The 15781-nt window shown below is 44.3% G+C and overlaps 2 protein-coding genes across 4 annotated transcripts in view; one reads left to right on the plus strand and one right to left on the minus strand.

The window, feature by feature from the left end:
- Window positions 1-384: 384 nt before the first annotated feature.
- atmin (ATM interactor) lies at window positions 385-10551 on the plus strand. The gene is made up of 4 exons (XM_072695702.1): window positions 385-627; window positions 4894-5019; window positions 5111-5310; window positions 6522-10551. Exons 1-4 carry the CDS (start codon window positions 418-420, stop codon window positions 8275-8277), a joined length of 2292 nt encoding a protein of 763 aa, XP_072551803.1. The 5' UTR covers window positions 385-417; the 3' UTR covers window positions 8278-10551.
- A 2071-nt stretch (window positions 10552-12622) lies between these two features.
- c13h16orf46 (chromosome 13 C16orf46 homolog) overlaps window positions 12623-15781 on the minus strand; it is a 5935-nt gene continuing 2776 nt past the window's right edge. For 2 of the 3 annotated variants that reach the window (XM_072695038.1, XM_072695036.1), the window contains exons 2-3: window positions 14994-15215; window positions 12623-14083 (exon numbers count right to left, since the gene is read on the minus strand). In XM_072695038.1, the coding sequence (XP_072551139.1) occupies window positions 13130-14083; window positions 14994-15188 (1149 nt within the window). In that variant the 5' untranslated portion in view covers window positions 15189-15215 and the 3' untranslated portion in view covers window positions 12623-13129. Of the gene's footprint in view, window positions 14084-14993; window positions 15692-15781 lie in introns of those variants that run through there. The other variant, XM_072695037.1, reaches the window with a different exon arrangement.

Here is a 15781-nt window from a genome sequence, read left to right on the forward strand (position 1 = left end):
CTTTCTACTAGATTTTGGAGGAGGAACATTGTTGTGAGGATTTGATTGCACCCCCACAACTCATCATCCCCAACCCGTACTGTGTGGAGCTCCACCATCATCATTCAGAGAACACAGCTCCTCAATGCTGGGGGGCTTTATACCCCTCTATATAAATTTTATTTATATATATTATATATTTTTATTTATTATTATTTTTTTAATTCCACATTTTAGGTCTCCAAAAGACGTTAGTTTATATTATATATATAGTGAATAATAATAATAATAATAATAATATTAATATTAATAATAATAATAATAATAACAACAACAAGCCCGCTGTTGCTAGGACGCGCTGGTCGCTAAGCGCTGCCTGTCGGAAGTGCTCTGTTGTAAAGGTGCGCTGAACGCCGCTGCTCGCTGTACCGCTCCAACATGGCCGCCGCCCCCGGAGCGGAGAGCTCGGGTCCGCGTCCCAGCGCCGAGGAGCCGCCGTGCCAGCCCAAGGAGATCATCAGACCCTCCATCACGGAGCTCACCAAAGAAGTGCGGACCAACATCCTCTGTACGGTGGAACGATGCGGGAAGATCCTGCCCAACAGTCCGGCGCTCAACATGCATCTGGTGAAGTCGCACAGAGTGAAGGTAGGTAGCTTAGCTGTGGCTAGCGGCGCTGGCCTGAGAGCTGCGTGTCTGCCCGGCTTTTAGCCTCTCTAAACGCAGAACCGCGCGTCAGGTTTCTGGCTGGAGCTCCGGGGTCGGTGGATAAGACGTAGATTTATCATGATTAATCATATTCTGGTAGATTGAGTAGGTTATTTAGCTGATATTTAGCTGGGAATCTGTGTCTGTATTGGTTTGCTTGAAGAGAGTAGAAATCCACTCCAGGATTTCGTTCCAACTGCCTGGGCGGCTCGGCTGCAGCTATGCTGCAGCCGAGCCGCCCAGGCAGTTGGAACGAAATCCTGGAGTGGATTTTTACTCCCTGAACCCAAATACGCCACCTATGCTGATTTGGCTGTCATTTAGCAGTTCTGGCCAGTTTTACAAACTATTCTTATTATTAATCTATTATTAAGATACTCTAATATGTTTTTTAGGCCGACTGCTGCCTTGTTATATAATAATAAACACATGGCTCGTTGTCTTCTTCAGCCATAGTTCCGCATTGCGAATAGTACCGACAGCAGACCACCCAGCTGTAGCCAACTAATAACATATACCGACCAGCCAATTGATTAAAACCACCTCTTTCAGTCCTTCCCTGGAGCACTTTTGGGAGGTCAGACCACTGCATAGCAGGAGGGAACACCCCACAAGACCTGATGCCTGATGTTCTGGAGAGGTTCTGACCCTTCAGTCATTGTCTAGAACATCACAGTTTGGCTTACTCTCAGCTTCCAACACAGACCTGACTAATATGTAGATGGTCGTTTATTATTAGGTTCTGGTTAGTGCGGTTCTATGAGGTTATGGGGCATGACCCGAGTCGTTGGGGGTGGTGGATCCGTCCTCAGAACCTCCTAATTATTATTGATAAGTCACCGTACCACCATATGGTGCATAAGTCTGACTGGTATGCTCAGGTGTACTGATGGTCAGTAGTACTGATGGCAGTAATGATGGTGACGACTATTATTATTATTATTATTATTTGATTAAATAATAATAATAAATAATATAATACATTTAATTGTGGTCAGTAATCAAGGGTAGACGACTGGTCTCAGGAGCTGGAAGGTGGGCAGCTGGTTTGAGGTGGTTAGCAGGAGAGCCTGATAGTCAAACATCATTATCATCATCATCATCATCATCATCAGTGTCCGGCCAGACAGGTGGGCAGTCATTATCAGTCTTAAAGGCACAGTAACAGAAACAGCCCGTTTCTGTTAGAAAATGTTTGTATAGAAATTATTATTATAAACCATTTCTTAATGACGTTCTTTTAAAACCGCTCAGGCTTCGTGAATAGCTCAGGAGAGAAGCTGAAATAGAAAATGCTTTATTATTGCGATCAGTTGATAATTGCTAGTTTTTGGGGGTTTTTTTGCAGGTCTTTTTATTTGACCGATATTTCAAACCAATATTTGATGACTTATTAATTGGACTCTTATGTAATTACATTTACATTTACAGCATTTAGCAGAGCTCTTCTCCAGAGTTCTTACAGAAGAGCTTCACTGTTTACTGAAGAAGAACCTCAGCTAGTTTAAATAGACTAAAATTCAGATCCTCTAATCCTAGACTCTACTAAACACAAGTCAATATGGAGACCATAATACTCTACTCTTCACCCAAGTCCTCTCAGAAGAGGAGGGTCTTCAGTCTGGGTTTGAGGACAGTGAGTGTCGGACACCCAGGGGAAGTTCGTTCCACCACTTCGGTGCAGGACAGTAAAAAGTCTGGACGCTCGTCTTCCGTGGATCTTAAAGGATGGCGGGTCGAGCCGAGCCGTACTTGAAGCTGGAAGGGCTCTTGGTGCAGATCGGCTTTTGACCATCGCCATCAAGTACGGAGGGGCTGGCTGGTCCAGTCTTGGCTTTGTAGACCAGAGTTAAATTTAGAAACGTTGAAACGTTAATTAGTGTGTTGTGTTCATTTTACTCCGTTTGAGTATCAGAGCTGACCCACAATTTCCATCTGTGCATCACTACTAGTATTTCTCTTTATCATAAAGCCATACTTGGCATTTTACCTCACTGTATGATTAATATACAGTACCGGCCAAAAGTTAAGGTAGGAAAGTAGCTGATTGGGTCATACAGGCCATGAAGGCTATTTATTGGTCTGTTGCTAAATTAGTAAATGTGCAGGTTAATGTACATTAATATTCTGTAGCTGCAGGGTTTGATAGAATTTTCTACCTTCATACACTGCTATGGTGGAGACCCCTGGTAAAATATGGTAACTCTAGCATTTGGATCAAATGTTTTTAAAATTATCAGCCTGTGGTTCAACCAGGTGTGTCCAAACTTTTGACTGGTACTGTATACGTCTTACTGTGTGTGTGTTATTGCATCTGTGCTCAGTAGAAGTGTTGTACGCTGCACCTTACACCCTCTCAGATCAGTGCCGTTCACTTTCAGTCTGTTAATTAAATTAACGATAACCTCTGATCTCTGTTTGGTCTGTCTGTCGGTCTTTGCCAGGAGAGCCGTCTGTCCAAGACAACAAAGATGCATGAACGTGTCTAATCTGGTTATTTGATCTCGTTGAGTGGGGCAGAGTGTCCGTCTGGTGAAAGCGAGCGAGCGAGAGTGAGGGAGGGAGAGAGAGAGAGAGAGAGAGTGAGCGAGCAGCCTTGAAGACCTCTTTCAATTCTCACCCTTGCTTTAGGGGCTGAACGAGTAACGTGACCCCGGTCAGCAGAACAGTGCAGGAGAGCAGGGCAGTGGCAGTGCATTAGGGAGTCTGCAGTAGCTGCTCCCTGTAGTCTGGCATCCATGATCCTCCCAAAGCTTCTCCTTCAGGGTGGTGATGTACTGCTGCATATGGAGCGCAGTGTGCTTCTCCGCATGCCTCCTCTGCAGGCAGAACTGGGCTGAAGGAGGAGACTTGGGTCTTGTATACTGGGTTCCAGTCAGTGTGCCAAGGGAGTAACCCCTAACATGACGCAGATATTACCCATGTTAACACGTGGGCTTTGGTGTTTCTGTCCCCTCCATCTGGAACTCTCAAAACCACATCTCTGAAAACGTCCACTCCCTCTCGGCCATTTATTTATTTATTTGGTACTGGATGGAGCTCCTCCACCATCAGTCCAGAGAACACAGCTCTTCCACTGCTCCACAGCTCCTCAATACTGGGGGGCTTTATACCCCTCTAGCCCACGCCTGGCATTAGGCAGCATGGAGCCAATAGGGTCATGATGTTGATCTGCTCCAGAGAGTCCTATTCTATTGGCAGTACTTCTTCTCTACAGGGACTAGACAAGCTGTGTGTGTGCATTTGCACATCTGTGTCAGGAATGGGTGCAACTTTAATAAAAAAAATAAAAATAAAAAATGGGTGTCCCCAAACATTTGAACATGGCATACAATTGGTGTATATATCTACTGTCAACACTAACTTTCAGTGGATTTTATTCCAGGTCATTTTGGAGCATTTCTATTGGTCCGTTCATCAAGAACTTCAGATACAGCATCAGGAACAGCTGATAGATTGATAGGTTGATAGGTTTCCATAGTGTGCACTGGTTTCCTACAGCCAGTTCACCAGTTCTGTCACTCTCCAGAGAGATGTGCTTATAATGTGTGACTAAAAGCTCAGAGCTACTGAACTCTCCTGCTCCTTCCACGCACACCTGCTTCAGTTACATAAGGCCCAGACCTGTGCCCCCTGTGCAGAAAGATCACCCCTATTATAAGGTTCAGCGTCTGCACGGGGCGAGTTTACACATGCCTGCCTGCTCTACAAACTCAGCTGGCCAATGTTGGTTCTTGTCAGAAATGCCAGCTGGTTTAGATCCCAGTTATTACTGGCGATGCAGTCGACTCTGTCGGCTGGTTTATTGAGCGGTTCGGTTTAGGACTACATGGTTTTACTGCATAGCTGTGTTTGGTGTGTGCAGTGGATGCTATCTGGTTGTGGGCTGTGGGCTGTGGAGTGGCTTATGTAAGTCTGTTTATTTGAACGTGGATCATTTGAGAGCAGCACTTCATCCTCGTATGAATACTCGGGTGTTGTTTGGTAGGTTGGCGGTTGTGAATGAGTCACGGACACACACTCTTCTCCTACAGAACATTTCCTCAGATGGAAAACTAGTTGAAAGTGACCTTTAGAAACCCACAAAAATCGTGGAATTGCTGATCTTCCCTCTCAACGGCATGTGCTGCTTCTGGGGTTGCTTAGGGTTAAGGTCCAAGTTCTTACGGCATCCTCTAACCAGCTCTTTCTCTCGGCCTTGTTTAGGAGGGTCTCGTCAACCCTACTGTAAGGAAGGACATAAAGGGTTCCCAGAAGCTCTACTGCTGTCCAATAGAGGGCTGTCCAAGAGGACCAAACCGACCCTTCTCCCAGTTTGCCCTGGTTAAGCAGGTAATCACAGTCACAACAGTTACTCCTCGTCCATGCTCGACCTCGCAGCGATGCAGAGCAGTAACGCTGTGTCTTCATTTATTTGCATTAGCACTTCATGAAGATGCATGCAGAGAAGAAGCACAAGTGTGTGAAATGCAGCAACGGCTACAGTACAGAATGGGACCTGAGGAGGCATGCGCAAGACTGTGGAAGGACCTACAGCTGTACGTGTGGATGTCCGTATGCAAGCAGGGCTGCACTCTTGTCGCACATCTACAGAACAGGCCATGAGGTTCCCAAAGAACACAGGTAGTGAGTGTGTGAGTGTAAAAGGGTCAGTACTTTTCCAGTTTGCCACACTTGGCTTAAGCTATTGGCAGCTTCTTCTTTACAGGGTCTAGACAAGCTGTGTGTGCGCATTTGCACATATGTGTCAGCAATGGGTGCAGCTTAAAAAAAAAAAAAAAACTTGAGGCGTACAAGGGGTGTCCACAAACATTTGGACATGGCGTTTCATTGCTGTTGCACAAAAACTACTGTCACACTTTAACTTTCAGTGGAAGTCAATGTAAAGATTTTATAAAAGCAAGATTTAAACAACATTGGTTATTAATTAATTGGTTATTAACCACTGACCCTGCAGTTTAGTCCAAGACTTAAATGAATTAAATAATAATATTGAATTAAATAATTTTAATAAAATCTAGAATATAAGAAGGGTCAATGTATGTGGAAAAGCGGAGGAAAGCAAATGATGGAATGATCAGAGAAGAAGCACAAGTGTGTGAAATGCTCCATGCTCCATCCAGTACTTTTGGATGGGATGAGTTGGGGAGTTAGGGTGAGGTTGTGATCATCTGTACAACATCTTGATCTCATTAACACTCTTGGCTGAATGCAATCAAATCCTCACAGCAATGCTCCTCCAAAGTCTAGTAGAAAGTCTTCTTCTCTGGACAGTAGAGACAGTTACTCCAACAGAAGCAGTATCAACTCCTTAATAGCCTTAATTTTGGAAGAAGCAATGAACGAGTGTCCAAATACTTTTGTCAATTAACCTAACCTATAGATTTAACAAAATGCTTTAAGCCAGTGATGAGAAACACCAGAAAGAAGATCGTCATCATAATGTTGATACTGAAGCATGATCACATCCTCATCATTGTTTGTAGAGTTTCCTCAACATAAAGAAATCTCAATCAATCTAATCCTGGATTAGGCTGGGGGGCTTCATACCCATCTAGCCCACACCTGGCATTAGGCAGCATGGAGCCAATAGGGTCATGATGTTTATCTGCTCCAGAGAGTCCTATTCTATTGGCAGTACTTCTCTACAGGGACTAGACAAGCTGTGTGTGTGCATTTGCACATCCGTCACTTATAGTAGCCAAATGCATTAATTGCAAGGGGTGTTCATAAATATTTGGACATGGTGTGTTTTTATGCACAAATAAATAATTATTAACATTTGTTATTATGGATGATTATGCAACATAAGTTAAAAAATGTTCTTGTTGTAGATATCCACCTGTGAAGAAGAGGAAAATGGAGCGACTGTCAAGCAGCACAACAAAAGTGAGGCCCAGCGAACAAACGTATGAAATGGCAGAGGGAGCAGTCCCGACCGAAGGAGCTTCCCAAACTCCAGATTCGCCACGACACAACCCCATCGACGCTAAAAACGCTCAAAAGCTCCTCCTGCCCAAGCCTAAAGTGGCTTTGGTCAATGTCCCTGTGATGCAGCTTGCACACCTGCCTGTTCTTCTCCCTTCAGCAGAGAGCAGTGCCTTGAGGTCCGTGTTCTTGGCTGTGGATGCGCAGGGCTCCGTAAGCACTGTACACCTGTTGCCTCAGTCGCTTGGGGCAATGGTTTCTGCTTTGAACACGAAGACTGTGAGTTTCCGAGACACCATGCCTACTTCCAGGTCGAGTCTGGAGGCCATCAGTACGGGGATCCAAGTCAACCTGGAGAGTCTGGTCTCGGTGGGCGAGCCAGTCAACGACTTGGGATCCAGAAGTAAAAGCACCTCAACAAACATTCAGACTGATATCTCATACCTCAGCAAGGGATCTGTCGGAGGGGTCGACGTCCCGCCCATAAGCGAGGCCTCGGTTTCTTCTTGCTCTCAAACTGACATTAGTGTCAGCGCTCAGATCCAGCTACCCATCAGCGTCCAAACCCAGACGTTCCCTTTGAGGGCCAAAGTCACATCGTCCATCGGGGCACAGACGGACACTCTCGGTCAGCTACCTTTTTCCTCTTTTAACATCACGAGGGAAACCCAAACGAGCTGCTGCACGCCAGCACCGATGACCAGAACCCAGATGGACCAAGCTATAATGTGTACGGACCTTTTCGACACCGATATGCTTAGTGTTTCCACACAGACCGCACTAACTGATGGACCTTTCAGTACCAATGGACTTGATGATTCCATGAGCACCGAGTCCGAACTCTTTGAGGACAGAACTGCTCCGTCTTTGTGCTTTGGATCCCAGAGGGACATCTTGCACCAGAACACGGTTGCCGACAACCAGACCCAGACCATGACGCTCTTCAGTGACCTTGAGAACATCCTTTCTGACAGCATGGCGAGTGGAACTCCGGGCTGTGGGTCGAGCCTGGTTCCGGTGCAAGAGCAGCACACTGGCATTGACTTTGACTTTGAGGACTTCCTCAATGCGACCCATATCCAGACTCAGACGGATGAGAGCGCCCTGGGGGGCCTAAGCTCTGAGACGCCCCTGGAGCTTCTCGACATCGAGACTCAAACAGATTTCCTGCTCCTTGGAGACAGCCACCGGAGTGATGTCAGCACGAGGGTGCAATCAAACGATCTGGAGCTGGAGATGTTCGATACCCAAACCCAGACGGACCTGAACTTCCTTCTCGACCCTGGTGGCCACATGCCGCTCAGCAGCATCCTCAGACATTCCAGCTTCAACATGAGCACCGAGTCCTCGGACACAGAGACCCAGACTGACACCAGGCCTCCACCACCTCCTCCTCATCCTCCTCCTCATTCTTCTTCTCTGCCCTTGTCTTGTTCCCATGAAGGACAGGTCAGGCTAAGCAGCGCTGAGACCCAGACGGTCTCCAGCTCCTCCAGTCTGGGCCACCTTTTTCTCACCAGCAATGAGACCCAGACGGTCATGGATGACTTCCTGTCTGCAGACCTGGCTTGGAACATGGAGTCCCATTTCAGCTCTGTGGAAACCCAAACCAGCGAAGACCTCTTTTCTCTGTTTCAACACTCGGAGAAACCCAACAGCTGAGCTCTCGGCTGCTTCGGCTCTCCCACGGCGGGTGCGATGTAGGCTGCGTCCTGAAAGGAGCCGTGTCTGGTGACCGTCTCGCCCAGAGAGGCTGAGGGCCAGCAGATAGAGTTCTCCCAAACGCTCATCACCTTTAAGAGCTCTGTCTGGCAGATGGATGTGACGCTTGTGAAAACTGAGCTTGCTTGTAGTTCTTCAGCATCTCAAGTCATTCCACGATGAGCAATGTCTGTCAAAACTCGCTAGAGGGCGCTATTCCTAGCACGTAGACTTTAGCTGCACTTTATGGTTTGACTGTCATTAGCCGACTGCTCTTCAGCATGGTTTACTGTTTATTTGCACATCGGTGTCGTACTCTAATTTATACTGGTTTTCTCATTAGTCAGTCCGTCGACCTCTCGTTAGGAGAGAATGTATCATTTTAGGCGGTTTGATGGTGCTACTAGTCGTAGTAATATTTCAGTGTGGCGCAGATCTTAGACTGACTTAATAGAAGTGACGTACGTTCGTTACCATAACATGCATATCTTGTGAAATAGGCTCATATTTTCTGGTTTGCCGTGGCCTCTGTGGCCCCTGAGGGCCTTCTCTCGCCTTGTGCACATCGTTTCTTTTGCCTCGAGTTGGTCGTTCTTCTGTACGTGCAGGTTTTATGTTATGTGTCTAACTCTAGACTCAGAAAACTGTCACTGTGAGTAAACTGTGCTCTTGGTTCACTACAGCTCCTGCAGATATTTTGTATTGACTGTTACAGTATATTACAGTAATTATTAAACCACACTCTCTTTGAGACGTCTGCAGATTAGGTCCTCTTAATAGATGCATATTTATGCATGTTGCAAATGTAACGTTTCCTTTAACCGTTGAACTCAGTTAACGCTCTTATGCTATGATTTGCATTCTGTACTGTGAGTAATTAACATGCAAATCGCAGTTGTTTACAGTAAACTGAAACCTTTAATATTTTATTGGACGCATGTGTATCACTCTCACTGAATGTGTATTTAGTCACTTTTACAGCATCCTTCATTCTGAATTGATCCATGTTTGGCTTTTTGTTGGTGCCTTAATTCAGGTGTTGAGTAAAAAGTGACCATGTGTACATTTGATGATGTAAAGGTACGGTGCACCGCTGCTTTAATAGGGGGAGATGCGTCTCCTGTGTATTTTGTTTTTGTTTGGTTTTGTTTCCATTTTCTTAACTCTACAATATTAATTGTGTAACATAAGTGTTTATTATTTATTTTTGAATTGTTTATTCACCGTATTGCAAGAAAAACTGTTGCCCGCCTTAGGCTCCTCTGAATTTTCAGTATGTGTAAATTTGTACTGGTATGCTTTGCCACGTTTTGGCCAGTATGTCCCGCTCATACATCTAATAGATTTGACTTATTTTATTATTATTATTATTATTATTATTATTATTATTATATATGTATATATAATTTTTTTTTTTTAAGCTGCAGAATGTAAACGACACTGTGCCCATGTACGACGAGCGCTCCTCAGCAGCGTAACCAAAAGGTTTTCTGTCCGTTTTCTCCTTCATGCTCAACCAATGCAGACTTTTCCCTTCAGCCACTCTATCTGTTAACCTATAGAGATCCAGACTGATCTGCTGATTTCTTGAACTTAGCTAAGATGCAACCAGGAAAAAAAGAAAGATTATTGCTATAGATTACTTGAACTTGTCTGCTTACACTCCGGTTCCAAGTAGAGAGCGTGCATGCAGTCTTGTTTGTGCCAAGAAACGTGTCTCTTAAGTTGAGTTTATTTCAGTTATTTCAGGCGAATATTGAAGCTATGTCTTAAGTTATGTGCATTCTTTAGGGGTCGCTCGGTAAGGTATACCAGCTTAACCCTGACTGTGTTCTTCTGTTGTTTAGGCTATGCTGCAGCAGACGCTCAAAATAAAGTGCTATTGAGAGAATTGGAGTGTTGTGTATTGTGTAATATCACATGCATGTTGGATTTAGGGGTGGGTGATAAAATAATAATAAATAAAAATAATAATAGTATCATATCACGATATTGAAAGACAATATTGCGATATATTTTCACATGCAGGCAAAATGCATCAGTAGCGAGTGTTGCAGCTGGACAGGGTTCTTTAAGCTCTGACGAGATCCATGATATTCTCACTTATGTCACAAAAACATTTATATAAAAAAAAGTAATGATATTTTATGTTGCCCACTCCTAGTCGATTTATCTGAAATATAACCCTACAAATGGTTTGCAGATCAAGACTGTCTGAATAAACCTTCAAATGTCCAGTCTTGCTGGGGTTTTTTTTTTCACTTTTCTCTAAATTTTAGTCTGGCAGTTGTTCTTTAATGCATTATTTAATTTAATAAAGAATGGGCCAATAGAAATACTCCAAAAGGACTTGGAATGAAATCGTTTACATTGACTTCCATTGAAAGGGAAGTTGTTGTTTTTGTTTTTTTTTGTTTTGTTTTTTTAATCTCCTGTAAAGCTGCTGTTCTGGAGATATGAGGTTTTGCGTGTAGTGTAATTTTATCTATTCCATCCATTAATTAGGACTGTTTAGAACTTTTAATTGTGGATTGACTGAATAATAAAAATTAAAGCCTTTATTGTTCTTAAGAAGCAGTAAACATCTGCAACAGGTAAAATAAACACAAGTTAGTAAACATCTGGAGTTGGTAATGCACCAATCAGCCACAACATTAAAACCACAGGCAGCTAAAGGGAATAACATTTGATGTCTAGATTTGGATCTGCATATTAAGCAGTGAGTGAACAGTCAGGTCTGGAAGGTGAGGTGATGTGATGAAGCTGATAAAATGGGCATGTAGGAATCTAGACTACTGGGTCAGAACATCTCTAAAGCATCATGCATCAGGTCATGTGGGGTGTTCCTGGTATGCAGTGTATCAGTACCTACCAAAAGTGCTCCAAGGAAAGGGCAACCCGATGAATCGGCAACAGGGTCGTGGGCTCCAAAAGCTCACATCACAACTTACAGGACTAAAAGGATCTGCTGCTGATGTTCAGCGGTCTTGTGGAGTCCATGCCTTAATGGGTCAGAGCTGTTTTGGCGATACGCAATATTAGGCAGGTGGTTGTAATGTTATGGCTGATCTGTGCTGAATGGGACACATTGTTCTACAGTGTTTTGACAGGGCCTGTGACTCTGACATGCTAATACAATGACTTCTGACGCTGCCTGCGTTCAGTACCTCATGTAGAAGTGCAGCACTGGAGCCTCGGGCCCGTGACTGACGGAAGTCTTTGTAGGCATTTCAGTTGCTGGGAAACTGGAAAAGCTCTCCTGGGCAGCTGTGGGCTTTATAGCTTCAGCACAGTGTGAACAGCACTAAAGCCGGGCTTCCATGGCAAACGGCTCTGTTTTCTGGGCTGTAATGTGACAGTTCTGCCTTTTCCACCCTTCAAGTAATAGTGTTAGAATTCATAAAAATGTGAGAACATTGTTTTTCCACATGTTAATAACTTTACAAATGAGACTCTGCCCAGCTTTCGCTAGCACTGAAAATCCCACCTGAACTTTGACTACATCTGACCTGACCTCCAGACTACGGGCAGCAGATTCTCTAAATAAACACACTGTCCTGGATAATCGTGGAGCTTATCAATCAGTTGAGGTGTGATCTATAGAAAGCTTAACACTGATAAAAGAGATCATTATATGGACAAAAGTATTGGGACACCTGCTCATTCATTGTTTCTTCTGAAATCAAGGGTATTAAAAGAGCTGATCCTGCTTTTGTTGGAGTAACTGTCTCTACTGTCCAGAGAAGAAGACTGTCTACTAGATTTTGGAGTAGCATTGCTGTGAGGATTTGATGGCATTCCACGACAAAAGCGTTAGTGAAGTCAGGATGTTGAATAATGATCACCACCCCACCTCAAAAGTACTAGATGGAGCTCCACCACCATCATTCCAGAAAACACAGTTCTTCTTCCTCTGCTCCACAGCTCCTCAATGCTGGGGGGCTTTATACCCTTCTAGCCCACGCCTGGTATTGGGCAGCATGAAGTCAATAGCTGCATGTTTATTTATCTGCTCCAGGGAGTCCTATTCTATTGGCAGTACTTCTTCTCTACAGGGACTAGACAAGCTGTGTGTGCATTTGCACATCTGTGTCAGCAATGGGTGCAGCTTTACGTTTGCAGCTGAATTAATTCTTTAGAAGGGGTGTCCACAAACGTTTGAACAATTTAGCCTATTTTGTATATAGTATATTGTTAATACGCCCACAAGTAGACCTGTCTGTTGATTAGGAGTATAACGATACACCCCCACCACCCCACCACCCCACCACCACCACCACCACCACCACCATGACATCTGGTATTCAAACAATGCAACAATGGTCTAAACTGTCCCCATGATTAGGGCTGGGTAATATTCCAATTTGCTCAATATTAATTCCCAAACAGGGCAGTGGCTTAAACATGGTGTGAGATCCTGGAAATGGAAATTTACTGGTTAAAACGTATCACTAACAGAACTAAGCAGACTTATAACCCATAAGGTGATTCTACAGTGTTCTAACTACACCCTCAGCACCTTCGTATACCAGACTTAAAGCTGGCCTATGCATAAATATATTATCAAAAATAAGCCACTGGACTTAAAATACTAGATATTAAAATATGATACTGAATAACTCAGAATTTGGCTGATGTGATAAAAGTACTGAGTTTTAATAGCCAGCCCTAATCACACTGTTAAACCCCTGCTCATGAAACAGTCCCTTAAACAAAGCTTTGGAACAGCACACTGTATTCTCCGTACATCGTCACATGTAATGGCATGTGATGGATCACTGTAAGGACAGTGGTGATCAATACAGCAGCATGTTCACAGCAAGCGCTGAGCAGACACTGGTATTGCGACTCTGGTGCCCAGCAGCATTGGAAGCTCAGGCTCTGCCCTTTTCGTGCTCCTAGGCTTGAAGCCTGAATGTGCTCTGTGCCCAGAGCTGTGTCTGAGAGGCAACCTGGTCAGCTCCTCCTGCCTGAAGTTCCGGCTCAGGATGGACGAGGCATGAGGGAGCGTGTCGTCTAGGGTGCTGAAGGGCAGCTGAGCCTTCTTGGAGACCGGAATAGACAACAGATGATACTGGTGCTGGGCCGGCCCATACTTAGCAGTAAGAGCTCCTTGACAGATGTCCACAGCTGAGCTGCAGTATGGAGCTGCTTTCTCATCATCTCCATCAACAACCACCTTCTGGGCAACAGCAATCGGGTTAGCCTCTCTCTCTCTTGACCACTGAGCCTCTCTCCTCTTTGAAAAGGTGTGACTCCTTGGATTTGCAGGTGTGGGTGGTTTCACAGGGGGCAACACAAGCAAGGTGCTGATCAGTGCGACCTTTCCTGCTCCTCTGTCCTTCAGAAACGGGCAGCGGACAGTAGGCTGAAGGTGGTGAGGTAGAGTCTTGTGATGTATGAACTGTTCACCTCCCAACAAGACGGGTTGGATGTCCGTCTTGCTGTGCATCTCCTCGATACTCGATAAGTCGGACGTTTCCTCTTCTGAGGTAGAAGAAGAGCAAGAAGAGCTGTTCCTGGGGGCTCTCTTCAGAAACTCCATGGGAGAAGGAACAGTGCTCTTCAAAGGTTCCTCGGCCGCCTGACAGGATGATTCAGAAGACGTGTCGGCACAGTCAGAGGCAGGACGCTCGGGCAGCTTCAGGTCCTTCAGATCTGCACAGAGAAGGCAGTGGGAATCTACTGGCTCTGGTTTGACCTTCCTCCCCTTTCTCTGTGCTTGGAGCAAGCAGACGAGAGAGGCGGCACGTCCCCATCCTTGGATCTGTCGGCACAAAACACAGAAGATGAGCTTTAACTAACTGTGGATTACCCAGACACTCTCCTCCCAACTCCAATCTCTATCTGCAGTGTCCCATGACCAAGTTTCCACACCCCACTAGCACCCCGTCACCTCCCATTAACTCTCAGTGATATCTGTTAACTCTCGGTTCTGGCTCCACTTATCAGAGCAGGGTCTGACCTTCTAGCTCGAAGCAGAAGCTGCCTGAACTCCAGCCCGGCGTTCAGGGCTTACCGTCTCCTCCCACATTATCACATGCAGGTGGCATGGAAAACATTCGCAGCCGTAAGGTCACCATAAAGTGTTCTATTTACATCCTCAGCACCTTCATAGTCCAGCCTTAGAGCGGGCTACTACATACACTCAGTGGACAAATGTTTGTGGACACCCCTTCTATTGTGTAGTCAATAGACAGACAGACAGACAGACAGACAGATAGATAGATAGGCACCTTCATATTCCAGCCTTAGAGCGGGCTACTACATACACAGTGGACAAATGTTTGTGGACACCCTTTCTAATGAATGTTTTATTTTCTAATGAAAGATCAATTTCAAAAAGATCAAAAAGCTATGAGTAAAGCCATAGAAGAACCATTTTTGGATGTAGCATGAAGAAGCTTTAATTATAGAACTTAATGTAAAGGTTCCTCACAAGGGTTCTTTATGGAACTAAAATGGTTCTTCCATGCCAGTGTTCTTCAAATCCAACCCTGGAGGGCCAGAGTCCAACATGGTTTGGGGATTTCTCCACCTGGACACACCTGGATCAATCACCAACCTCTGTTGGACACTGGTCCTTCAGGCCTGGATTTGAAGAACCCTGTTCTATGCCATCATTTAAAAGAACCTTTTTGAGTGTAATTGTGTAATTGTGAAAACCCTTTACTTACAGCTTCTTCCCAGCCTACTTGATTCTGCACCTCGTAGGGCTCTAGCTCTTGAAAAGAATGTTCCTCGCTGATGTCCAGCAGCGCGTTCACATGTTCCCTGTCCCGAGACTTGCAGTCGTCCCATTCCGCATCTTCCACAACCTCAGTTCTGTCATCATCGATATGTCCTGATTCACATGACTTTAGATGATTCATTGCGCAGATCTTCCCACAAAATGAAATCTGTGAAGGATGAAAAAAGCCAGATTAATTTCATGTGCACACACTGACATCGGGCCATTATTGGTATTTGTTTAAAAAACTATAATCATGATATTAATAATATTAATATAAATAAAGCAATGTATGATTATGGGTTTATTATACTCTGAAAGAGAAATGTTTAGATTATGCTTGGCTGTAAAAAAATATTTTATGAATTTTCCTGCAGTTGTAACCCCACATTAGAAGCATATTTCTCCACATTAGTCTAAATATTAATCTTAATCCAAATTGATCAAGTCCCAATTTCTATATTTTATTAACAATTATGTATCTGCATCAGTATCAGCATTAGCAGATTAACTTAATACTTAATGTATATTAATAATGCTGCATATCAGTGCACCACAATTTAACACAAATGCATTTTTGATGCATGCATTCTTATATGTATATATATACACATACTTCCTACTGTATAAATCATTAAAATTATGTACAGTACTTTATTGCTGTGTTCCTTTAACATGGGGTTGATCATATTAATAGCACAAATGTCCAATCAGGTTATTCAGTTATTCAGAAAC

This window comes from Salminus brasiliensis, chromosome 13 (genome assembly GCF_030463535.1).
Source record: "Salminus brasiliensis chromosome 13, fSalBra1.hap2, whole genome shotgun sequence".
NCBI classification, from domain to species: domain Eukaryota; kingdom Metazoa; phylum Chordata; class Actinopteri; order Characiformes; family Bryconidae; genus Salminus; species Salminus brasiliensis.